Source organism: Neophocaena asiaeorientalis, unplaced genomic scaffold (assembly GCF_003031525.2).
Source record: "Neophocaena asiaeorientalis asiaeorientalis breed wild unplaced genomic scaffold, Neophocaena_asiaeorientalis_V1.1 scaffold108, whole genome shotgun sequence".
Classification (NCBI taxonomy): domain Eukaryota; kingdom Metazoa; phylum Chordata; class Mammalia; order Artiodactyla; family Phocoenidae; genus Neophocaena; species Neophocaena asiaeorientalis.
In genome coordinates, this window is record NW_020173770.1 from 800,977 (window position 1) to 826,173 (window position 25,197).

At 43.7% G+C, this 25,197-nt stretch overlaps 1 protein-coding gene across 1 annotated transcript in view; it reads right to left on the reverse strand.

Annotated features, from left to right (window-relative positions):
• Positions 1–3,226: 3,226 nt before the first annotated feature.
• Positions 3,227–25,197, reverse strand: part of GLRX3 (glutaredoxin 3) — a 31,056-nt gene continuing 9,085 nt past the window's right edge. The window contains exons 3-11 of the mRNA XM_024751567.1: positions 20,470–20,544; positions 19,561–19,762; positions 14,522–14,694; positions 14,222–14,283; positions 11,993–12,050; positions 10,970–11,022; positions 7,073–7,112; positions 6,872–6,964; positions 3,227–3,491 (exon numbers count right to left, since the gene is read on the reverse strand). Of these exons, the coding sequence (XP_024607335.1) occupies positions 3,441–3,491; positions 6,872–6,964; positions 7,073–7,112; positions 10,970–11,022; positions 11,993–12,050; positions 14,222–14,283; positions 14,522–14,694; positions 19,561–19,762; positions 20,470–20,544 (807 nt within the window). The 3' untranslated portion in view covers positions 3,227–3,440. The remainder of the gene's footprint in view (positions 3,492–6,871; positions 6,965–7,072; positions 7,113–10,969; positions 11,023–11,992; positions 12,051–14,221; positions 14,284–14,521; positions 14,695–19,560; positions 19,763–20,469; positions 20,545–25,197) is intronic.

Genomic DNA, 25,197 nt, shown 5'->3' on the forward strand with positions numbered 1-25,197 from the left:
TCAGCTGTCCCACAGGATGACACAAGGTACCCGTCATCACCAGGGCAAGGCCAACCGCCCCCCCATCCTTTTACGTTCCAAGGGCCATTTACATTATTTTAGCAAGTCTCAACACATTTACCTCCTAGGCCTTCTTCAAATCAATCCTTGGACTACAAAGTAACAGGTGGTAGGAAAGAGGAAGGATGAACTGCCCTCCCCAGTGCTTCAGCCAGAGCCCAGAGTCCCGGCCAGTCACCCAGCATTTCCCATCACAGGTACAAAGGCAACTTAATTCCATACACCGTGACGGGGTGGCCGCGTGGAGGAGGCAAGCCTCAGGTCTAGGGAGTCATATAATCCCGGACGGGAATCTCAGCCCAAGCCCGCAGCTGAGCCTTTGTGCTAACAACGCACTTATCTCCCTAAGTTCCTCACCCAAATTCCCAACTCCTTTCATTGGTTTCATGTTTTCTTTCCACTTCTGGTTACAAAGCAAAATCAGAGTTTTTTGGGTTTTTTGTTTTGTTTTTTTTAGTCCCTTCCTGCAAGCTATTTCCCCAAGTGGATACCAATTCCCGAAAAACCCTTCCCTCACGAGGAAGCTGCCTCCAGGCTCGACACACGAGCCTTGGGGAGCTGCCTGCTTCCTCAGTGAGCCCTCCCAGTTCCCATGGAACAGTCACTTTCTTGAAGGGCAACCTGGGGGTTAAAAGACGAAGTCGTAACAGCAGCCAATGCCAGCATCCCCAGCACCCTGCACGGTGACCTGCCGCTCCCCAGCCCCAGGCCCACCACGAGCCCCATGTCACAAGCGAACTCAAGCACAGGGAACCACTTAGGCGAGGAGCTGGCAGGGCTGGGCCGTGCAGAGGCCCCTGGCTCCCCAGCAGACAACAGCGCTTCCCAGCCCTTCTATCCACAGGCACGCCCCTACTCCCCCCAAACCAGACAAACTCGCTAAAACCCTCACACAGCCCCTGCCAAGTCTGCTCCCAACAAAGTTCAAACTTGCAACATCCAAACGACACCCTGTCACCTCCCCTGCCAACGGTCTCTCGGGTGCTGAGAACTACTTTGTCTCCAGGATTTATGGATCCCAGAGAAGATGACAATTTTGACAGAACGTTATGACTAGGACAGGCTTGCTGGTTAGGAAATCTGATCGGGGATTACCTATGGAATGTGACATTCCACCAGGCACAAGAATCACCTGCCTTACTCCTACAATATACCCAGAAAAGTCAATGAGGAATGGCTATCAGTTTGCATGGAGGCATCTTGGCCTTCCCAACGCCTAGCTGGAAACACCTGCAAAACAGAAACCTGCGCCACTGTCACTCCAATATACCTAGAGCCAACGGACCCAAAAACTAACAGAATTCAAGAGGACAACCTCACGTTCAACACAGGGACAACTCCCCAAAAACTCTGAACACTCATCCCAACCCAAACCGTGATGCTCAAACAAGGACGATACCGTCAAAGTTTTTCATCATGCAAGAGTCACCTGAAGGAAGGGAAGGCTGTCCTAAAATGCAAGTAGCATCTTACATTATCAGAGTAACACCTCTGGCCAGAAGGGTGGTTCCCAAACTGGAGGTCAGCGTGTTTATTTGTTATATATTTTGTTATATATATATTATATATATTTTTTTTGTTTATCTGAATGGGCAAGAGGGAAAAAGAAAAAAAACTAGCAAAGATACTGTTGTGATTGCAAAGACACTGTTGCCTGGGATAAGGTGAGGTTAAAATTTGACTTAGTAGAAAATATACCACGGCAGGTAGCACTCGTGGAGAGAGCAGAAATCATGAAAGCGGCGTGCAGACGATTTAGGTTTAGGATAAAAGCACACAAGGAAATTAGGGACCCCTCTGTGAGCCACACACATCCCTGAAGCCAATGGCTTAATAAAATTTCGGTCAAAATTTCATTTCCATCTGCATTTTAAAGGTTTGCTTATACAGTTATTTTAAGTGGAAAAATGTAGTTCATAGACTAATGCCCAAAAGAGACCCACCTGATTACACACAGTGGCAGGAATACCCACCATGATGGGTGTCCTCCTCCCGGCAGGAAGCAAGGTCACGTCCACCTTTATGATCTCGTGCAGATGTCTCTGTAACACACACCAGGGCATCAGCTCCCTCCTCTCCACACAACCAAGCAGCAGAGAAATGGCCTGTCGCTCAAGAGACAGGAAAAGCCAGCGCCCTGGTGAAGGGCTAACCTGCATTTCCTCCTGTTTCTCTTACCTAAATTGCTGGCCTCTGCACCCCTTTCCTTATAACCACCAGACAGTTTTCAGATGGACAGGCTGGGAAAACTCAATGAGGCTAACATGTGCCACGGGTACCAGAAAAGTCTAAGAACCATGACAGTGGATTCAACCGTCTGTTTAAGGCATGCACAGCACAGGCCTACTGGAGCAACTGTTTTTTCAATACATTGGATTCAGGATCAAAAATACTATTGAGGGCTTCCCTGGTGGCGCAGTGGTTGAGAGTCCACCTGCCGATGCAGGGGACGCGGGTTCGTGCCCCGGTCCAGGAGGATCCCACAAGCCATGGAGCGGCTGGGCCCGTGAGCCATGGCCGCTGAGCCTGCGCGTCCGGAGCCTGTGCTCAGCGGCGGGAGAGACCACAACAGTGAGAGGCCCGTGTACCACAAAAAAAAAAAAAAAAAAAACTATTGAAATTTTCACGGAATTCTGGACGTTCTCCACATACTCAAGGGCTAAATCAATACTTTCAATACAATGATTAAAATAAGTTGTGATGTGTAACGCACAACTCGACACCACCATTCCGCTGCCAGGCTACCATCCTTGTACAAGTTACGAAAGAAGCCTTGCTGACACACCCACTGAGAAGTCACCTTCCTCTCAAACGTTTCTTGGTACTACGCTGCTGGGGCTTTCTGAGACGGGTCCTCAATCTGCAGACGCCTGACACTGCCACTGCGACTTCACCAGGCCCAGCTCAGTGATGCTGTCAGGACAAGGTCTGCAGCGGAATTTTCTGAGCTGTAAAGAGATCTTCGGCCAGTGAGGGGAGCCACTGGTTTGGTCTATGAGTGGCTCTAAATACTGCTGTGGTTCAGATTCTCACAGTTCTTCACTCTCTGAAGACTATTTCTTAACTGCTTCAAGATGCCCACATGTGATGAAAAAGAGATGAAAAGTGGGTTAATTACAGTAACTATATGTCTAACACCACTGTAAAGACACACTTTTTTACACAATTATTTTTAACTGAACTTGAAGGTGTTTATTGCATTCTATTTTTGGTGGAAAAAACGTCACATACGTGTGTTTAGCCCAACCTTGTGAAATACACAAAGCGCAGCTGGGGACGAGCATTTTCTACAGCTAGTCCTCTCCTGAGGACTCAGTCGTGAACTGCTCCACTGGAGTGAAGTCTTTCTTGCAGCAGCTGGGCACCAAGTCTAACGTTTATTAATTTTCTCCTTTCAGTATAGGCAGCAACTCACCATTTTCTTTCAGTTCCTAAAAATAAAAAAGGAAACAATAATATCATGCATACGTATATATAAAAGATGAAAACATCTAAACAATGAAAGATCGCATCTATATCAGAGAACCCAAAGAAACACCTTATTGGATGAAAACTCCAGTCCACCAACACACTTGAACAAAGGATCATGCCATAAAAACTGGGTACACTATCACAGTACAAAATTAAAGTTAAAAGGCATTCTAAAACGAACACCAACAGATTTTTTTAGCATTAGCGAATACAGCAATGAGAGCAACATGATGAAGCTTCCTATTTAAACAATAGCAATAAACAGGGAAAACGAACTTTGAGTGACTGAAAAAAGAAACACTGTGATATTAAGGTCCACTCAGATACAATGCACATGACACCTGCGGCCCTACAGGTGGTAAACAGGCTTCACTATTTCAACCAGACTTGGAAAAGCCATGGTACTAGTACGTAAATGTAAAGGCCAGAAACTGTTAAAGAGATGAAGTAATTCAGAAGGTTTTTTGTGCCTATCTTTCAGATCTAAAATATGGAATACAGCCATCAAGTTTAAAACATGACCATGGAGGATAAGTAAGATTTTCTAGTTTAAGGTAAACACTTAATTTGATAGAACATTTCAGGTTCTTCCTAAGCTGCATGAACATCAATGAATAAAACCACTAAAATCCACTCGCACTGCTCTCTGGATTGAACCCAAACAGGCATGATCCTGTCACACAAACTCAGACAGCAAGGTCTTGGGATCTTCTACCCATTTAACAAGCAGACCGTCCAGCTACACCAGAAGGCCAAACAGGGCCTCTCAGAGCACACGACTCAGAAGCAGCAGCAGGCCACGCGGCAAGGTGGGTGGGCCGGGTGGCCCTCGGGTGGAATCTGGCCACGGCTCCCTGGCTGCGACAGGGCAGACAGCTCCCCTAACTTCTGTCCATTTCCTCACCCGCTGGAGGAGGAGACGCGGCGGCCTACACGAAGAGCCAGAGGGGCCTGCCTGGCGTGGCGCAGGCCCTTCGGATGCCGCTGTGACTGTGAGCCAGTGGGTTAAACAGCAACGGATCTAAATATTCTGCCTCTCAAGTGTTTCTGCATCCAAACAGTCTGCAGTGATGAACCGTTTGCCCTTTAGAGGTAACGGTAACACACTGTGTGCGTGTTAACCAGCAGATGTTTTCCTCAGGACACTGGCCTGTGGAGTCACTGAGTCTCCGAGCCGTTCATTCTTTCAGTAGCCACTCAACCACCAGAACGGCGTTCACGGCTCCTGCTGAGCGCAGTCAGGATTAACCCGCTGGCAACACAGCTGAGGCTTGAAGTTGGGGGTCTCCAACCCCTGGGCCACGGACCGGTACCGGTACGAGGCCTGTTAGGAACCGGGCCACACAGCAGGAGGCGAGCGGCGGACGAGTGAGCAAAGCCTCACCTGCCGCTCCCCATCGCTCGCGTCACCGCCTGAGCCACCCAGCCCCGCCCCTGGTCCGTGGAAAAACTGTCTTCCACGAAACCAGCCCCTGGTGCCAGAAAGGTTGGGCACCGCTGCTTTAAGTGACCTAAAGGTGAAGAACTGCCCTCTGCCAGAAACAGACCAAAATGGCAACCTAACAACTATTCCCAGTTATCTTCTCAAAGAAAAACGTTAACACTATCGCACATTTCCAAATGTGTAAGTTCTTAGCAGGTGAGCACAGAAAGTCATATAACGAACACCCTGTTATATACCTAAGAAGTTGCCCGTGCAGCTCAGCTTTAGAATTAAATGAGATTTATTGATTGTATCTCCCCAAGAGCTACCAGTGGCTGAGGTACAGGCCATCGGACATTCACACAAGAACAGGCTCAAGGGTATTCTGGTCGGAAGACAGTTTGTGTCTTACAAAAATAAAAAATAGATATAAGATAACGAATGCAGATCTACTTTTGTTGCCTCAGGGCTATTCAAAAGCCACTGTGTTAAACCTTTTTTTCTTCCCTCCAGGAATGAGACAGTTTATTGGGGAAATGCCTCACTGGCTTGCTCAAGAAGTGTGATGTCAAACCTGGAACTGGACAGGAGACAAAATCTGGGCAGATGAAACCGTGGCCCTGTGTTCAGAAAACCTACCGGCACTCAGGGCTGGCCAGAGGTCTTTCACGGTACGAAAGCATGAGTTAAAAACTTTCATTTTAACTAGAGACAGCAGTACTTACCACTTGCTTTCCACTTAAAATACCAGGGATCTGACCTCAGGGAAAATCCTCAAACCGGCCAGGCCGAGGAGGGCCTGAGCCCTGGCAGCTCCACCACCCGCCTTTTGTGAAGGCTGGTGCTTCTGGAGCAGAGCCCTGCATTCCTGCCCAGGCCCTCCTGTGCCCACCCACTGCCACCCTCCTCCCACACCATGACGCCCAGGGTGGGCCTGGGTCGGGGGTAGGGTTTGAGGACGTGAAAGCTGCAGCTGCCCTCTGGGGTCCTGGGCTAATCAGGAGAGCACCGGAGCACACAGGTGCTACCAGGTAAGGGTGCCCTAAGTTCTGGACTTGAAATTCTATAAGAAAAGTCATGTTCGTTTAAAATTCAGTTAGAATTTACTTAAAGCAAACCAAAGAAGGAAATTCATCATTAAAGACATGTAAGAAACAGCGTCCCTGAAACATGCTTACGATCTGACAGAGCTCTCCAGTGTTCTAGCATCTGAGAATCAAAGGGGGACTTGGAGATGACCTCAGGCCTCGGGGACACAGCCAGCAGGGCCAGGCCGACACTAGGTCTCAGGGCCCTCAGCCCGGTGCTCTTCACGCCATCACCAAAGTGCATGTGAGTAAAGCAAAATAAAATGACACCAGAAAACAACATAATTACGATAATATAAATAGAAAAGGACAGGAGAACTTCAGGAGCAGGGGCAGAGCGAACACTTCTGGCCGGAAAGACTCTGTAAGTGACTCACAGAGAAAGGCCCTGAAGGGTACAGAAAGCATACTTCCGTATGAGATATGCAAGGAAATCCAAAGCAGAGACAGGGTGAAGGAAAGCTGAAAACATGGAAGAACTTAGTACAGTGTGAATAAATCAAGTTCTGAGCTCAGCCACACCCGGAGCCGCTCTGAATGCCCAGTCACACTTCAGACCCTGGTCAGCAGTCCCTCAAGAGCTGGAGGAGGTTGTGGAAGGAACCAGCGTGGCAGGGAAGGCCACACAGTAAGGGGGCTGATTTGCCCGGATGAGGTGAGAGCTGAGAGAACGACAGATATTATGGTCGTAAAGATGGTAATGCTGGTCTAGAAGTGATTAGATATGAGGCCAGGAAAGAGCATCGAGGACAACCCCAATGAAATAATTTTCAAACACGCCCGGGTTTTCAGTTCTCTGGGCTCGCAGACGAACGAATCCCAACCTCACCTTAACGATGTCCAATCCTCCAACAAGCTCCCCTTTCACATACAGCTGAGGGTATGTCGGCCAGTTGGAGTAAGTTTTTAATCCTTGCCGAACCTACGGAAACAACAGGGACCCTGAAACCTTCCTGTCAGATTAGGATTAAATGATAATCCTAACGATTAAAACTAAGATAAAGGACTAAACATAAAACACAGAACTTACTTCTTCATCCTCCAAGATATCAAATGTCTCATATTCAACACTACAAAAAAGGAGAAAACATTTTAACAAGAAATACAGTTTTAGACAAAAATTATAAGAACTATTTGGTGTTCCAAAAAGTCAAGAAAAGTGAAACTATTTTGTTGCTAACAAAATTTACTGTGGAAACATAGAAATGATTTTACTTCTTAATCTGTCAGGTACTACACAAAATAAGTCAACCCAAGACACGAATTTATCTGGAGTTTTCTCTACACAGTGTCAGGTCAGACAGGGGTCGGCGACCTTTCTGTAAAGGGTGAGGCAGTAAACATCTCGGCCCTGCGAGCCATACAGCCTCTGCTCCAACCACTCACCTCTGCTGTGAAACACAGAAGCAGCCAGACAAGGCAGAGATGAAAGGACAGTGTTTCAATAAAACTCGATGTACGTAAGTAGGGGCCAGTTGCAGTTTGCCAAGTTCAGGCTAGACTCAGCGTTCATGCAGGCCTGTTGGTAACACCCTCGCTCCATTTCCAGCCCCCTCGGCACTGCTGCTTCCTAACCTACTGGCAGCTGCTGAGGGTGCAGGAGAGAGCAGCCCTGCTGGTGCCCATGGACGGAGGCTGGGGGCTCACCAGCTGGGAAAAAACATTGCCAACCAACTCTACCCTCTGCAGACGTGCTTTCCACACAGCAATAAACTTTATCACAGAACACACACGCTATACTTTCTTTTTCTTTTTAATTATTTATTTTTGGCTGCGTTGGGTCTTCGTTGCTGCGTGCAGGCTTTCTCTTAGTTGCGGTGCACAGGCTTCTCGTTGCGGTGGCTTCTCTTGCCACAGAGCACAGGCTCTAGGTGCGCAGGCTTCAGTAGTTGTGACTCATGGGCTCAGCAGTTGTGGTTCACGGGCTCTAGAGCGCAGGCTCAGTAGTTGTGGCACACGGGCTTAGTTGCTCCGTGGCACGTGGGATCTTCCCAGACCAGGGATCAAACCCACGTCCCCTGCACTGGCAGGCAGATTCCTAACCACTGCGCCACCAGGGCAGTCCCACATGCTATTTTCAATATGCACAAAACCAGTGAAAGTGTTGTGGCTTTATGCCATGTAATGAACACTACTTGTATAAATTAATGAAAATTCAACCACATCTACTCGGGGAGGATTTCATTACAAGGTGGTCAAAGAATTAGTAAGAATGTAAGATTGAATTCCTGCAGGGAGACTGTGGTTACACGTGCAATTCCAAAAATTGGCCAAAGAAAATGCCACATATAAAGAAACAAATTTTGTCTTCCATAAAACCAAAACCATCTTCATAGGGAAATCTTGTTTACTGAGTAAACACATTCCAAAGAAGACTCTCCATGATGCAGGAAACAGTCAAAAACATAACCTGACAGGATAATCAGCAGCAAGTACCAAAAAAGGAGTGTTTGAAAGAAGAGCAAAAAAGATTAAAAGAAAAAAAAGAATCACCCAATGTAAGTCTCCCTTCAAGTTTAACTAAGGACGCAGATCTCCTAATTGACACAGTACGATACAAATATGAGTTCTGGAACTATCTATAAAGGATCTAAGAAGTGCTGGGCCTAAATGTACATAGGTATATAGAGTCACAGCAGCCAATATGTCTCCTAGAAGTTCACTGTAAAGGGTGCTTTTCACACCCAATACACACTAGGTACTCAGCCCCTCAAGGCACACATATTTTGGCTAGGGAAGGAACAGACAAGTGCAAGAATGGAGGAAAGGGGCTTCCCTGGTGGCGCAGTGGTTGAGAGTCCGCCTGCCGATGCAGGGGACCATGGTTCGTGCCCCAGTCCGGGAAGATCCCACATGCCACGGAGCGGCTGGGCCCGTGAGACAAGGCTGCTGAGCCTGTGCGTCTGGAGCCTATGCTCCGCAACGGGAGAGGCCACAGCAGTGAGAGGCCCGCGTACCGCAAAAAAAAAAAAAAAAAAAAAAAAAAATGGAAAAAAAGAAAAAGTCTAAAAGAAGATCAGTTAAGTAATATGTAAGCGGCTTGATAAAAAAAATGAAAGAAATGCTTTTTACACAGGCCCACGAATAAAGCGCCAGGAGCTTCCTCCACATTCTAATGGCTCTCAGCAAGACCGCGGGCCACTCAAGTTAACAGACCCTGGGAGGCGTTTAGCCAGTCTCGAGCCGGGAGGGCACTCTCTCCCAAAGAAGGCGCTCCACTGGGGGTTAACTGGTGCTTCCAATCCAATGAGGATTAGACAGACATGGGACAGAAAGTAAAGTTATGGAGACTTCCCACCAAATACTTGAGCAGTGATGGGCCTAGGGTTGTCCTACCCTGGCCTCAGGACCTGAGGGGACACACTGGCACTAGGGAGAGGTGGCCTGAGGGCGACTGACTGGGATCCGTGGCAGAGGGAAGACAGAGAAAGGGGGCGTAAAAAAACAACCAAAGCCAAGCCGGCCTCTCCTACATCCTGGGGCGGGGTGGAGGCAGCTGGAGGCCACAGGACAAAAGCAACTAGACTCTCCTCTGTGAAATGTCACAATCATTTGAAGAGAACAACTGTGTTTCTTCTTTGGTCCCTAAAGTTGTATTGGAACCTGTGCTACTCCACCCTGCCCAAGAATGCCCAAATGCTTCAGAGATGACCTTCCGTGTCACTTCACAGGGTCGGCTAGTCTATTTAAAGCTACGGTTAGGGGCTTCCCTGGTGACGCAGTGGTCGGGGGTCTGCCTGCTGATGCAGGGGATGCGGGTTCGTGCCCCAGTCCGGGAGGACGCCACGTGCCTCAGAGCGGCTGGGCCCGTGAGCCATGGCTGCTAAGCCTGCACATCCGGAGCCTGTGCTCCACAATGGGAGAGGCCACAGCAGTGAGAGGCCCGCGTACCGCAAAAAAAAAAAAAAAAAAAAAAAAGCTACAGTTAGAATCCTTACAATATTGAAAAGAAGCAGTTGAGAAATAATAAGGAAGAAAGATAAGCAGAAACATTTGACAACCCCATAGAACATGTGCTAAGTATCTCCAAACAAGTGGTTTGGTGTTTTCTTTGTTTTCGTTTGTCTTTTAATAAATTTATTTATTTTATTTATTTATTTCTGGCTGCGTTGGGTCTTCGTTGCTGCGCACGGGCTTTCTCTAGCTGCAGCGAGCAGGGGCTACTCTTCGTTGCGGTGCGCGGGCTTCTCTGCTGTGGCTTCTCTTGCTGCGGAGCACAGGCTCTAGGTGTGTGGTCTTCAGAAGTTGTGGCACGTGGGCTCAGTAGTTGTGGCACACGGCGGGCTCTAGAGCGCAGGCTCAGTAGTTGTGGCTCACGGGCTTAGCTGCTCCGCGGCCTGTGAGATCTTCCCAGACCAGGGCTCGAACCCGTGTCCCCTGCACTGGCAGGCGGATCCCTAACCACTGCGCCACCAGGGAAGTACCAAGTGGTTTGGTTTTTAACCACAAAACTCAATTACAATTTTCTTACCCGGCAGCTCCATCACTAAGGAGAGCAAAAGCATGAGCTCTGCAACTTAATTTACCCTATTTCTCAGATCCAGACAATGGATCTTAATATGTATCCTATCAGTTTCATGAACTATTTGGAAACTAGAATATTTTTTTAAAGAAAATTAAAAACCTGTAATACACTTTCCCTAAAATATCTTTATGCATGGTAAGAACTCAGTTATCAAGTTTCCTCTGGGAAAGTAGACAAAGAGTTATTCTGATGACTGCCAGAATACCTCCTTTATGTTACCGATAGGTTGGACACTGGCCAGAAAATTCTATTGTGGTCTAAGCTAAAGCATTCGCAAAATGTTAGAGCAAAAATAAATAGATAAAAATATATGAACAGATATAACAACTGAAAAGCATCAGTGGCAGAACTGAAAAGTTAGCATTTCTTAAAATGTACCATTTGAAAACAAGATTTACTTACCCAGTACTATTTAGTATTTCCAGAATCTGTCTGCTGAAGCCACACTTAGCTTCCTAAATTTAGAAAAAAACCAATTTTAGGATGCACTGCATTTCCCACACAGCCCACTAGCATGGTTGTATCTAATGCTCTGTCAAGGGGGACAGCACCTGCAGAAGGCAGCCACCTCCCAGGGCCTCTTCACATCAAGAGCCGTCAGAGTAATAAGACCTGCACCTTCAGGACTGACCCATCCAGACGTCGTCCGAGACGCACAGCCCCTAGACTTACCTCGGTGTGTAACCACTGGAGATGACCCGTGCTCTAACATTATAACCTTTGTGGTCAGAAAGGTCCTGAGTGAAACCCTGAGGCTCTGCTGCCCCTTCTCTATTTCACTCAGACGGCCTCGACTCCACCTTTCTGCAATGATTAGGGTCATTGTTTTCTTACTCCCAACTGGACTTCTACTCCCACTTTTTAAATCTACCTTTACACTATAGAGCACCAAACTCTTCTGAGGTTATGGAAAAATCTTACAGTTTTTTTCACGCCCCAGGATTCCAACTCCCAATCCTTTGGGAAAGACCTGGCACCACGTAAACACCTTAACTGCACTAATGATTCTGTTCCCAGAATTTATGCATACTTCCTGGGCTTCCAGGAAAAAAAGGATAAAAATCTGCTTTAAATAACCACCAAGAAGAAAACAAAAAGGTATAATGCGGGAAGTAGAGAACCAAACTGCACACTCCAGGAGTCAACAGCAGCTAACAGAACCAGTCCAGTGTTAACAGTGCTGACCACGTTAGCTGACAAAGTTTGGCAGCAGGAAGAAATGCACCCCACTGAGATTTGATGATAAAGTCAAGTAAAATGTAGATCACTTTGTTTTATCTCCATAAGCACCAACTGAGGCCTGGATAACTTCCTGCTACCACTACAGCTTCATTAGCTAAAGCCAGGAAAAAAAGATTTAAGTGTCCCCTTGCTGCAGATAACATCAAAAGAAATTTAAAATAAAACCATTTTTGAGTTCTTTACCTGTTTGTTTCCTTTCATAAAGAGCATCACAGAAGCTTTATTTGTCAGTACTTTGAGCCTGAAGAGAGAAAATGGATATAAAACGGCTCAGCTAAATTACTAAACAGCACTGTCACTCCGCTTCATGAGCAGCGAACATCTTTGAGGGAGAGCAGGATGAGGGTCCACAGCTTTGAGTGGCATTAAACAAGCAAACGCACTGACATTTTCCTTTATTTCACTGTCTCCCTGAGCCACTGTAAAACACAATATGGCTTTTTAAGGCAATGAGTGTGCCTTCAAGTTGCAAGTTAAGCCCATCAACTCACAGAACTAAAAAAATAATAATAACCAACTCAGTAAGGAATTGTTCAGTAAGGGACCTACAGACTCAGCCCACCCAGAATTTCCAGAACTAGACATGTGTGTCCCTTTCCCATCATAAGGCCCGCATGGCTCTACACTCTTCACGCCCACAAGGTCCCACCTGGAGGGAGAAGCGCTAAATCTTGGAGCACCAACCAACACCAGCGGCTAAAATCAAATGCTCTCGTCTTGACTTTATGTTTGGTACTTTATACCATCTTTCAAACCTCAGGATCTAACTGCTGTCAGGAATGCTAACCATCTACATGCAGCCTAGAGCCCAGTAACGACTCTCAGCAACAGCCCGCAGCAGGACAACGGGCTGCTGAAGGGCCTCTAGGCCCCAGTGGACAACGGTGGTCACAGCACCGTGTTCTCCTCCTTCCACGTGCTCTGGATCATTCATGGCTCCAAATCTCCTCAGAGAAAAAAGGTATCACAAACGAGACACACCAATCATGCACAAAGCTACGTCACATACACGTTCATGTGGTACAATCAGCTAATTCTCAGAAAGACCCCAATCACGCACCTGGAGACCCAACTACCAGGATCCAGGGAACCAAACAGGTCCCTCTGTCCCACCCACAGAGACATGGCCAAGCCCAGGAACTCAGGCTCCTGCACTCTGCTTTCCAGGAGCCCTTTAAATTTTTACTCAAAATATACTGGATATTACTTTCTATGTAATTCTAGCCAGTTATCTTCTGGTGTCTGAAACCACAGGAGATACAAATGCAGCACATCAGGAAAAGAGAGAGAAGGTCTGATGAAGACAGGGACAAAAACAACAGCAAAAGTGTATTCAACACAGAGGAAAATAAATGGAAAGCAAATACAAGTGTATCTGTAAAAAGAAATTAGAAAAAGCAGAGCAGTCTTCTGAGGCCACACAGCCTCCATGGCCGCCAGGCCGCACAGCAGAAACCCAACTGGAGACACCAGAGCATCAAAGGAACACCAGGGGCAGCACTTTCTACCCACAAGGCAGTAAAGGCGCCAATCATGTGAGAAAATGTGGCACTTAAAGGTCAGCTCGACATATATGCAAACTATGAGGACTACTTCATGAATCAGAAACAGATAAATGAGGTGTTTATTATTAAACACTTTTAGAAAATCTCAAAATGTTAAATGATAAGAAAATTACACCAGGAAGTTTTACCTTACAAAGTCAAGCCCCGACTAGGAATGGCTGATATGCTGCTGTATTTCAAAATAAATTGCTTTTTAATCCTCTACATTAATTAATATTTATTACATTTAAAATCCTAACTTTAAGCCTTCCTACTGGCCAAAGCCCAAACTTTCTATAAGATAAAGTCTCTGAAAGCAGATTGAGATCCTTCATAAAACTAAGAGATTTTACAGCTCTAAAATCTCCTCAAATTTTTAAATTACCACAGTTCTTCGAAAGGCAGTGAGAAATCCCCCAAGTGTTTACACACGAACTCCATGCACAGCATCTGCTTTCCACACTCAACCACTTTTCACAGCGTTCTACCAGGATAGTGACAGCAACAGAAGAAAACACAAGTAAGCCAGCTTTAGGCTGTGAGCAGGAAATGCAACTAAAACCTGAACGCCAAGACAACTGGATCCCAGCTCCGAAATGGAGAGAACTAAAATTTGGTCGTTCCATGGTGACAACGACACTTCTATCAAACAAAGACTATCCTCCACATAATCATTAAATTGGTACAAAATTTTCTCCATCCAAATCAGACCTTCCCAAGTCTGCATGACTAGTTTGCAAATGACACAATTATGACTTTGGCATACAAAAGCAAATCTCTGATTTCTACATATAAAGAGTAATGCAAAAACTGAAAATTTAAAAATGTTTTTAAAATAATAGCAGACTGAAACTTTTAAAACGCTTACCTTTCCTCTAACTTGGGGGCTTTGGGGCAAATTGTATCTAGTTCTTTAGATGCTTCTAGCTCCTAAAATAAACATACATGTAAGTTTAAGAAACATTTATTATAACATAAATCTCCTTGGTCATGCCATAATATAAAATATTAATGAATCACCTCATCAGAAATACTTTGTATTTATTTCAGATTCATATTCATAAAGATAGAACCTTAAAAATTTTATACTTTAGATTTAATACAGCACTTCTAAAAGTATGCTTAAATGTGAAAATTCTTTATAAGGTCTAGTCTTCTCAAGTCTAACCTTAATTATATCCAGTCCTCCTATGAGCTCTCCAGAAACATAGAGCTGGGGATAGGTGGGCCAATTGGAATAGGTTTTGAGGCCCTGACGAACTTCTTCATCTGAGAAGACATCGAAGCTGCTAAACTGAATATTATGTTTGTTAAGAATTTCCACCATCTGCTTGCTGAAACCTGCATACAGAAAAAGAAAATCAAGAACTTAACTTCTCTCTCAAATACACACAATTTTAAATTAATTCAGATTACATGTTATCTACTGAACATAGATGCCTGCCTCTATTTTACCAATGATTTAATGAGCATGGCTGAATAGTACGTAATGAGGAAGTAAACTCCAAGAACCCCTTCTCTGACGCTGAACCACATCACACGTTCGGGTATGGCTTAACTTTTTAAAGTATCATGAGTTTAAACAAACAAACAAAAACAAAGTATGTTTATTTATCGAAGTTCCTCTTCAATATTAGGTATTTTTGTTGTAGGAAAAACAGTACTGGCCAAAAAGCAGAGACCTCAAGCCCCAGCACCAGCTCCATTCACCAAGGGGAGGCACAGTTCAGGCCTGGACAGCCACCTCTGCCCCCTGCACTTTCCCATCAATCAGGGGACTGACGTGGATGCCCAGACAGTCCCTCCCAGCTCTGCTGTTCTGTGAATCTATGAGAATCAACACTGGGTGGAGGAAAAACTCTACAATTGTTATTTTTAACTAGTACTTGACCATACTTGGAAACCCAATTCTGTTTGTTTTCTACTGCCCTTTTACTACTTCCTGTGTACCCATTTCAACAGTTCTCAATTTTCATCATCCCTAAACAGAATAAATTAACAATCAAGAAGCAGTGTGTTCTTTTAGTCTAGAATGGATATAGCACATTGAATTTCAGAGCTATCTTCTCTGTTGTTATACATGAACTGCCAGTAGACTGCTGGTATCCTTTCTCATCTGGTGTCATAACTTGACAGTTTCTTTTCTAAAACTATTTATATTCCCCAAAGTATGTAATGTGATTTTTTTTTACCTCACTGTAGTGACAATCTTATGTTCCATGATTTGATTATACTTTTTTTTTGTTCTGTACTTTTTTGACATCATTTTCTTATTATGACATTAGTACTGAAGAATAAGTGTGAATATCAGTCTTTTATAAACCTATTAGTCTTATCTGAAAAGAGAGTATTGTTCTTTCTATAAGCTAATTCTTCCCGATTGTTTTTCAATACTCTGTACTCTACTCTTTCACATGCCATCATTCTTCTTTTCAAACAGTCGTAATCCGCTGGAAAATAACCTTCAGATTCAAAATTCCTGGAAGATTTAACAGCATCTGCAATTATTTTCAAATAAAATCAAACCATGAAATTCAGTATAAAATTAATTGTATGAATAGGCTTTACCTGATGTCATGCAAAAAGCACTTTTACTATTAAAACATGGATCTATTACTGGCTCCAGACATTTTTAGATCTGCCGTTCACTGAGATGAAGTACCAGTATTTATTTGTATAGCACATAAGTTGCTTTTTCTACAACTGAAGTGTTAAGTTCATGTACAGCCCGAAGTAAAACACTGATTCTGAAATTTTTCATTCATCTGGGAGTTCATTAGTAAACAGCTAACGGCTGATTGCTGATAGTTATTCTGTTGCCAATATATTAACTCACTTCTACTGTAACTGGCTGAGAAAAAGCTTTATTTTTGCTTTAGGCAATTACATGCAGACTAGAAAGATTGATTGGTAGAGTTGCATTTTTAAGGGTTAAAGAGGCAGACTGGAATGTTACGCTTAAGGATAAAATAGTGAGACGGCTTTATTCTAATAACAAAATGTTTACACCCACGTTTTTTAGGAAAAATGCACGCATGCAATAAAAATATTAAAAAGTAGAAAAACCACGTTTAACTGTCCCAGAACCACCATTTCTACCCACAATCATTTCTGCTCATGACAGAAGACATGAATAAGGAGCCTAACTGTCCCACTACGTAACAACAACGAGACCCTAAAGAACACTGTGGAGCCTGCAATGTTTTTGTGTCTGATTTAAAAAGTAAAACAGTTAGATGACTCTCACTGCAGGAGAAATTTTTGCACTGTGGTTCAAATACCTTTTGCTTTGCTAAAAGCTTTATTAGTAGAAATAGATACAAGAATTCCCAAATAACTTGATTAACCTGCATGTTGAAGGATTTATCATTCTGTTTAAAAAGATGTACATCTCAGCTCTTCTTGAAAATCATCCTAAAACATGAGAGCCCTCTCTTTCCTGTCCTCCTGAGCAGCACAGAATAAGGATAATCTAATTCTTTGATGACTGAGTCCCTATCAGCATGTCAGGCTCCTAATACACCACACCATTCTCTACGTAGAGCCCAAAAGTGAAGGTCGAGAAGACAGAGATGTGCAGTGTGCAGGGGCTGGGCTGAGTCCAAGCAGATTCCAGGGCAGACACCGAAACGGCTTTCAAGGTCTCCTTGATGCAAAATTTAAATGTTATTCATTCATGTTTTTCTGATTAACTGAAAGCAAGGTGGGGGCCCACTAATGAAAAATGAAGTGTAGCTCTACTCCACAAAGGTCGTCCAAAGGGAGTAATGCATGTTACTGACGGCAGTGCTTTCAAAGTGAATTCTGTGCAAAATATGGAAATACCAGCCACTTGAGCTCATAAGCACTGATGGCCGTTCTTTTATAAAGAAGGCTTTGCCTACGCCTCATCTCTAACATACCACCAGAAAAGCAAAAACAATTGTCCACTAAACAGGCTCAGAAAGGAAGAGGGTGAAAGTCGTATATAATCCTGTAAAAGAACAGTTTGAAGATAAAGACAGTTTGTGTAGCAGTGGACACAGAAAAGGACAAACAGAATCAGAGCAGCATCAGTGAACGAAGCAGCAGGGCACAGTCACAATAAAAGACTCCCAATTAATCCTTAAGTAGATGTTTTTTCAAAGAATACCAAAACTCTAAAATAATCTATTTACTATATGTGATAGAAAGACATGATGTAACAGAAACCAACATACTGGGAAACAGAAAAGCCTATTAAAGTGTAGTTATAAAAATTATGAACAATAAAATAAGTACTTGTATGGAATGAAACTGTTTATAATATGTATCTAAAAATATTTTTTAATTCCCCAAGTATTTATCTAAATGTCTATAATACAGCGTTTTTTCCTATTGCTCTGAAATGTTTCAGTTTCTTTTTTATTCTACCTCGTTATTTGTACAGTCTTCCAAATGTCACTCAGACGGTTAATATAAAAATGGCTAGAAATACATCATAAATCCAGTCTAATGAAAAGGTAAGCAGAAAAATGATTATTTCTAAGTATAATTCTAATTTATTTGAATAATCATATAACATCTGAATTGAAAAGGCTCTCCAAGACTGGCTCCAACCCCCAACACCCAAAGAAGAAGTGAAGTCACACGGAAGGTAACTGATTTGTACCTCAAGTTATCAAGGCAGGCGGCAGGCATAGGGGCAGTTAGGACTGCAGCTCACCTGTAGTGACATCTAGTCTGCGAGGCTTTCCAGTATATCTATCACCTTCCCCTCTGCTGCCTCAGAATACCCTCCCTAAGCTTCAGTTTTTACCACCTGCCAATTTCATTAGGTGATTATTCAGAAACGATTAAGAGAACACTACTGTTCATTCCCAAAGGAAATAATACTCTACTGGTTTTACTGTAGGTTTCCTGTGTATAACCTGTCCCACCGGTTCCTCCACATCTTACAACCAGTTCTACAGCACTTGAGGCTTCAATGAAGGTATTAAATAAAATCCACTGGACTGATTTAAGTCCCTGTTATTAGGTCACCACATAAAGTACCAGAAGTGATTTTCATGCCTGATGGGAGAAATTGAACCAGCTGCAACATCCATTAAAAACAAACAACCAAAACACAGAGACTATCTGTTGCTATCTTTGGTTAACTCTAGTATAGACTAAGTTAGCCTTTCAATACACAAACAGCAGGCATCTGACATGGAAATACTGGCAAGGAAAATTTTCAAGCATAACTGAGAGAAAAGGGAACCATTTCTTTATCTTCCTAAGATAGAATTCATCATGAAACTTTACGTTTAAAACTAGACTGTTTCATACTTTAATATGTAATTTGCTAACTATACAGGGAAAAATTTACAATTAACTTTATACTGGAAGCTTGGCTATATTATAAAGACACACTGGACATGCAGTAATCACATCAATAACACACTCAACTTTCCTGCCACCTGTCTTAATAAATCCCTCCTGTGCAGTTGAAACAAGCATGCATCACCAAAAGGCATTAAACCCTCCATTATGCAGCATAATAATGTTGTACAAGGCACAGTAAAAAGAAAACAACGTAACCCCAGCACCAGAGGGGCCAAGTAACTGAGACCTACTCAAGGACAGAATTCCAAGCATACCTGTGGTAAAGCAATAAGAGTGACTATAAGCCACAGAAGTGGGAATCTTTAAATCATGAGCAGCTACAAACTGGAATTGACATCAGTGGTGAATAATACAGTCATGAGACGTTGAGAGAAAACAGGGAAAACAGAAGTACACCGGGTAGACACAGGAACACTACTGCAATTCTGCACATTTTCAAACTGCTGAATCTGGACTATGTGAATAAAAGGAGGCTGCCAAGAAAGAGAGGTAAGTGTTAAGAGCAAAATTAACTGAACAGCCCGAAAGCCCATTAATGGAGACAGCAGTCTGGCAGCCGGAACCTAATCCCAACTCTGCTACCCAGCGACCCGAGCAAGTCACCTTCACTGGGACTTAGGTAGTAGACAACAAAGATTTTGAATCAGATGATTTCCAAGATGCCTTTTGGTTCCAACATTCTCCGAGTCTACACTGCAAACGAGTTCTCACACCTAATTACAGAATCTCCTGGGAGTTATAACGTTTCCCGCTCTTCTAAGGGTGTCTGAACACAAGTATCAGATATATGGTGCAACCTGTACAGAGCGCATCGCCTCAACTGCGCCCCTCCCGGTGAGTATCCTCTGAGCAGCCCCTTACCACAGCGCGGCTCCTGAGGAGTTCCCTTCATGAACAACATGCAGCGGGCAGCGTGAGTTAACTTCTTCAGGCGAAGGCTGAGGTCTTCCTTCGGGTGCTCATTACCACTGGGTGGGAAGGAGCCGCTAGACGCATGTCGTTGAACCTTTTTAGTCAACTCTGGGGCATGGGCACCATCTAATCGGTCCATTTTCTGAGAATTCTAAAGTTAAAAAAGTCATTTAGAGCATGTGTGCATTTCTTCATCATCTCTGTATTTTAGGCTCTAAAATTACAACGAGCACAAATCCATAGCTCTAGCCAGTTTTTAAAGAGGTCAACATTATCACTGGAAAAGTTTTTTAAACTGATTACAGATTACCTGCTATGCATCTCAATTTTAGAAATAAATAATTGTTTTCTTTTTTCCTTTTTAGGAACATACTAGGAAAACGGCACTACTTCTCAAACCAGGTCAGAAAGGATTTCCCCACCCTCGCTGGGATCAAATCTACTCTTAAGTATAAATGAGGTACCTGGGGGACCATGCTAACACCCAGAGGTACCCTGAAGCACTGATTCGCACCCACTTCCTAAAGGAGTCATTAATCAAACCAGAACCAGCCAGATGTTTCATTACGTCCAGGCACATGCCCCAAACAACCAACTTCTGACCCAACTCAGGGAACATTCTGGATTTACAACCACGTATCTAGAATTTTTCTCCAATCCTGGTGGCTGGACCTCCACAGTCCATGCCCCTTTTCCAGGACCCCTAAGGGCAAGCAAACAATCAGACTACAAGAAGGGCAAAGCCAGGAGCAAGCAAATGCCTAATGTTTAGGGAGCAGGGGAGAGGGCAAAGGAACCAGCACGGACAGCCCGTGGCCCACTGCAGACAGACGACCTCTTCTGCCATCTTATCCTTACCTTGAAAAACAGAAAGGTGGGAACAGAACTAATTTCATATTTTTCAGATACTTCAGGAACAGCTTCAGCTTCCAACTTTAAAATAAAAGAATTTAAGCGTGATTATAAAAAGATCCTTTTTTACTACTTCAATATGTAAATCAGTTTCACATGCATTATCCCTCCAAGTAGTTGATGTTTCTTAAAGAGTATGGTACAAAAGTTTATGACACATTTACATTTAAATGAGACTCACTGGGCTGGCATGTCATCCACTGAGTCTGCAGTATCAAAACAGGTTCAGAGGTTTTTACTTTGTTGCACATTTCAAAAGATGCCTGGAGGCTGTGGATAAAATTTTTGGTGCACTAGTGACCTAGTAAATTTTCAATCATATGCAGCTACGACTACGTTGAAATCCATAAATCCCTGACCCCAGTTCCGTCGTGATTACAGCGCTTACTTTCTGCCCACAGCAATTCTTGCTGTTTGCTCTACTGACTAATTTCAAGAGGCAGTACATCATGACTGACAGTTGCAGCCTTCTGCAAATTATGAAGCAAAAAGGAGTATTTCTTCAATAAACTATTGATGTCTGATAAATTTTACTTTTAACTCCTGCAAGGCTGTTGGACCCAAAGCAGATACCTTGCTAGGTTACTTGCTTCTGGGTCTATTCATACATTTAAATGCATTTTAAATAAGATGACCACATTGTATTCGACAATTTCCTTGAAGCCTTTCAACAAGATCTGATGTGGTATCTGATACATAAACTTAAACAGTATTTAGTAACGCCCTTTCTAAACACAACACAATTACCTCAAGCTTTTTACTTGGACTTTCTAAACTGTATACTTTGAGAAAGACTGAGATACATTGTATCTTTCCCTCAGGGGACTGTCAATGTAATATAAACTCTGAAAACCAATAAAAATCTAAATTCACACTACACCTGTAAGAAATAAAATTTATTGATAAATTCTACTGCTAAAGAGTTTAAACTATATACACTGCATTCTTTCAGGAGTGAAAGACCCCCACCGGGCTGGAGACACTATTTTTGTCTGGAGCCCTAGCCCATCAAACGGGCAGCAGTGACAAAGCGGGAAGCAGCCATCTGTCTTTGGCGTGTGTCTCCAGCCCATGCGCCCTTGGGTGCTCTCTTATCACCTTAATTCTCGTTTCTTTACAACGTCCTTTTGAAACAATATTTTAAATTATTTTCATTCTCCATTGTGAAAAATTATATACATTTTAAAGTCGATGTCAAATGTACAATAAAACTGAAAAAACAAAGAGAAGGTAAAGCATTCAGAGACAGCTATTTAGAAGAGACTCTTTCTAAAATATAAGAAACTTCTGTGCCATATTCCTTCATACAGTTCCACACTCAGACCAAAGAGCACAAAGGTGATGACAAAGGCAGTGCACCACTGTCTGTCTTTCGGCTAACATTTGGTGAGTGCCCACCACACACTGGGCACTGACTGGGCCGGGCTCAGTGAAGATCCCCATCGCTGGCACTCCTGGATTCTAACAGAAAAGTAATACAAATCAAAAACCAGGCAACACTAAGTAGAAACAAGATAACAGAGTTTTAAACCAGAACAAAACAAGCAGCATCCTGACTCATACAATCAAATTCCTATATGCTTTTGAAACTTGATCTCTTCTCATATTCCCGCTGGTTTCCAGTAGGGTCCCTTACTGACAACTCTTCTGGGAAGCAAATGATGCTCTTGAAATTCCTGCTGAAGCCAGGAGGATCGCTACACGTGCCTCCCTTAAATGAGCTCCCAGAAGACAAGATCTTAATAAGACACAGGCAACGGTGACAGGCAAATCCTCCTGAGCCTGGGCCAGGAGCACCATTAAAGGCAAAGCCGTTCCCCAGAATATCAAGGGCACCTGAAGTCCGAAACCTTCACAACACTATAACTCTTTAGAAATACTTCCGTTGGATGTAAGACAACATAACCATTAATAACAATGGAAGCAGAAGATAAACGTATAAATACTAAAAATTTTAATTTTCTTCTGCATTCCGAAGAGACCAAAGATGGCCAATAAGAGCTAATACCTTCCTTGGAGGCCTGCTCTGTGCCATAAACCACGACATGCCTTTACATGAGAGCACCTAGACCTGTCACAGCCTGGGAAGTATGGGGCATGTAATCATCTCAGCTTCACAGGGAGCCAGGTAAAGAGGTCACTCCAGACACAGTTAATAAGCAGCAGGGCTGAGAAACAAACCCATGTTTGTTTGACTACAAAGCCTGTGCTTTTTTCACTATACTAGGTTAACTTTTCTACTACAACAATCAAACAAGAAATGGTCAAATTTCAAAGATAGGACTTATACATGACTTCAGGACAAAACAGACACGAATACTTCCAGAATGGATTCCCAGCCAGAAGGCCTTTGGGGGAACCACGTGCTTCCTATACCGTGAATCTCAAATGTGGACCCTCCCCACGCAGCGAGCTTTGTGTCTGTGGAGAAGGGGGAGGAGGGCAGGGAGGTGTTACTAAAGCAAGATGAGTCCAGAGGAAGGGAATTCTGCATCATCTCCTTCAATTTACCAGGGTCACCACTGACCATTGTGATGATAATGGCTAACACCGTTCTAAGTACGTTCAGGCACTGAGTTCACTTAACCGTCACAGTAGGTACTGTCTTAAGGAAGAAACTGGAACTTCAAGAGGCTAGGTAACATGGTCGAGAGCACACCACCGTTGGGCGGTGGAGCAAGGCAGTCTGGCTCCAGCCTCACTCCACTCTCCGCGGCCCTGCTGCCACTTCACCAGATCCAATGGTTATGCCTTTTTTCTTCACTTTACTGACCTTTCAGTATCATTCAGTAAGGATGACCACACCCACTTTCTCTGATACCCTTCCCTTGGCTTTCTGTGGTTTCTTTTCCTCCAACTCTCAGACTGAATCCCTGGCTTCTTCCTTCACCTCTGGCCAACCACTACATGGCTGCACATCCCAGGACTTGGTTCTGAGTCGGCTTCTCTCACCTACACTCATTTTCCTAGAGCGGTCTCATACAACCCCCTGCTCTAAGGAGCACCAATACGGTACTGCCACCCAAGTTCTCTCCAAGCCAGACCGCTCCTCTCGCCTCCAAGCCACACACTCGACATCTGCTCTCAGATCCCTACTGGATATCTCCCACTAAACCTGTTCCTCCCCAGGGCATCCCTATCTCATTTAAGCCATCTACTTGCTCGAATCAAAAAGGAGACAACCTTGACGAATCTTATTTCCTTCACCCCTGACATCCAATCCATCAACAGGTCTCCTGGGTGCCCCCCTCCAAAATACAAGCCGACTCAGACCACGACATTACTTCAACATTCTCCCCACTAGTGTCCAAGGCATCTCTCACCTGGCCCAGTGAAATAGCCTCCTAACTAGTATACCTGCTTCTATGCTGCACCCTTACCCCCTTCAAACCATTCTCCACATGGCAGCCACAGTAATCGACTTAAGAATCAGACTATGTCACTTCCACTGTAGTTGGAATAAAACCAAAACTTGACCACTGCGCACAAGGCCACTCGGCCCTTGCCTACCTCTCAACTTCATGTCAGAGCCTCTCCTCCTTCACTATCCTCCAGCCCCACTGGCCAACTGCTGATCCTCTAAAGTCTGCACTTGCTAAGCCTCTACCTAAAAGCTCTCTCCCAGCTCTTCCAATGACTGCCACCTTCTCATTTTTTTAACTCTCACTTATTAGATACACCTTTTCAGCCCAACCTAAATAAAGCACCCCACCCACCCAAGTCCCCACCTTTCATAACCTGCCTATTCATTTCTTTTGCTGAACTTATTACCACCTGAAATTACCTTGGTACTATGTGTGACCCATTTACTGTCTGTACCTTTACTGTTCCACATTCCCGCAACTAGCATACTGTGTGGCATATAATTAAGTGTTCAAGAAATAAATTTTGAACAGAATATTTAACTAACAGTGGTCACTATTCCTAAGCCAAAATGGGAATGACTACTTGCCAGTGGTGGCAATGAGCCTCCAAGGTTAAGGCCAGAATGATGAAACTCGACATTCCAGTATAAATCAGCTATATTTCAATAAAACAAGCAAACAAACAAAACCACCTGACATTCCGGGACATTCTGTCATACCTCCTACAGGGCTTCTTTCTGCCCTGTGACAAGATACAAAAGGAAAAATTTTCAAAATCAAATTCTTTATTTGTCAGATAGTCAAATATAAATTTCAAAATAGTATTTAAATTAACATTTTTGATAACTTTTTTTAACACTTTACCAAACTTAGCCCAGTAACAGCTAATAAACTATGTTAATTGTGGTATTATTTTATTACCAAGACAGCATCGATTAAAACTAGGATATTTTTAAGATGTAACAATTCTACTAGAATTATCTGAGAGACATCTTAGAGTTCCTAAAAAATGGAATCCTACACATGCTCTCTAAGATGCCAAATAAACTGATCAGTATTCTCTGCTCCCACCTGCACAAAGGAAAGCAATTTAAAACAAAAACAAAAACGAACAAACAACAACAACAAAAAAACATGGTAAGGTAAAGGTCCCTACCTCAAGTATCCCACCATCTAGTCAAGAAACCAACAAAACGGGAATAAAATGACAGAGCAGATGAAGATACAAGATATTCCCCGACTAACGGTCCAAACAATGGCACAGACTAAGTTCGGAGAGAGAGGAAAGGTGGGGGGGGGGGGGAAAAGA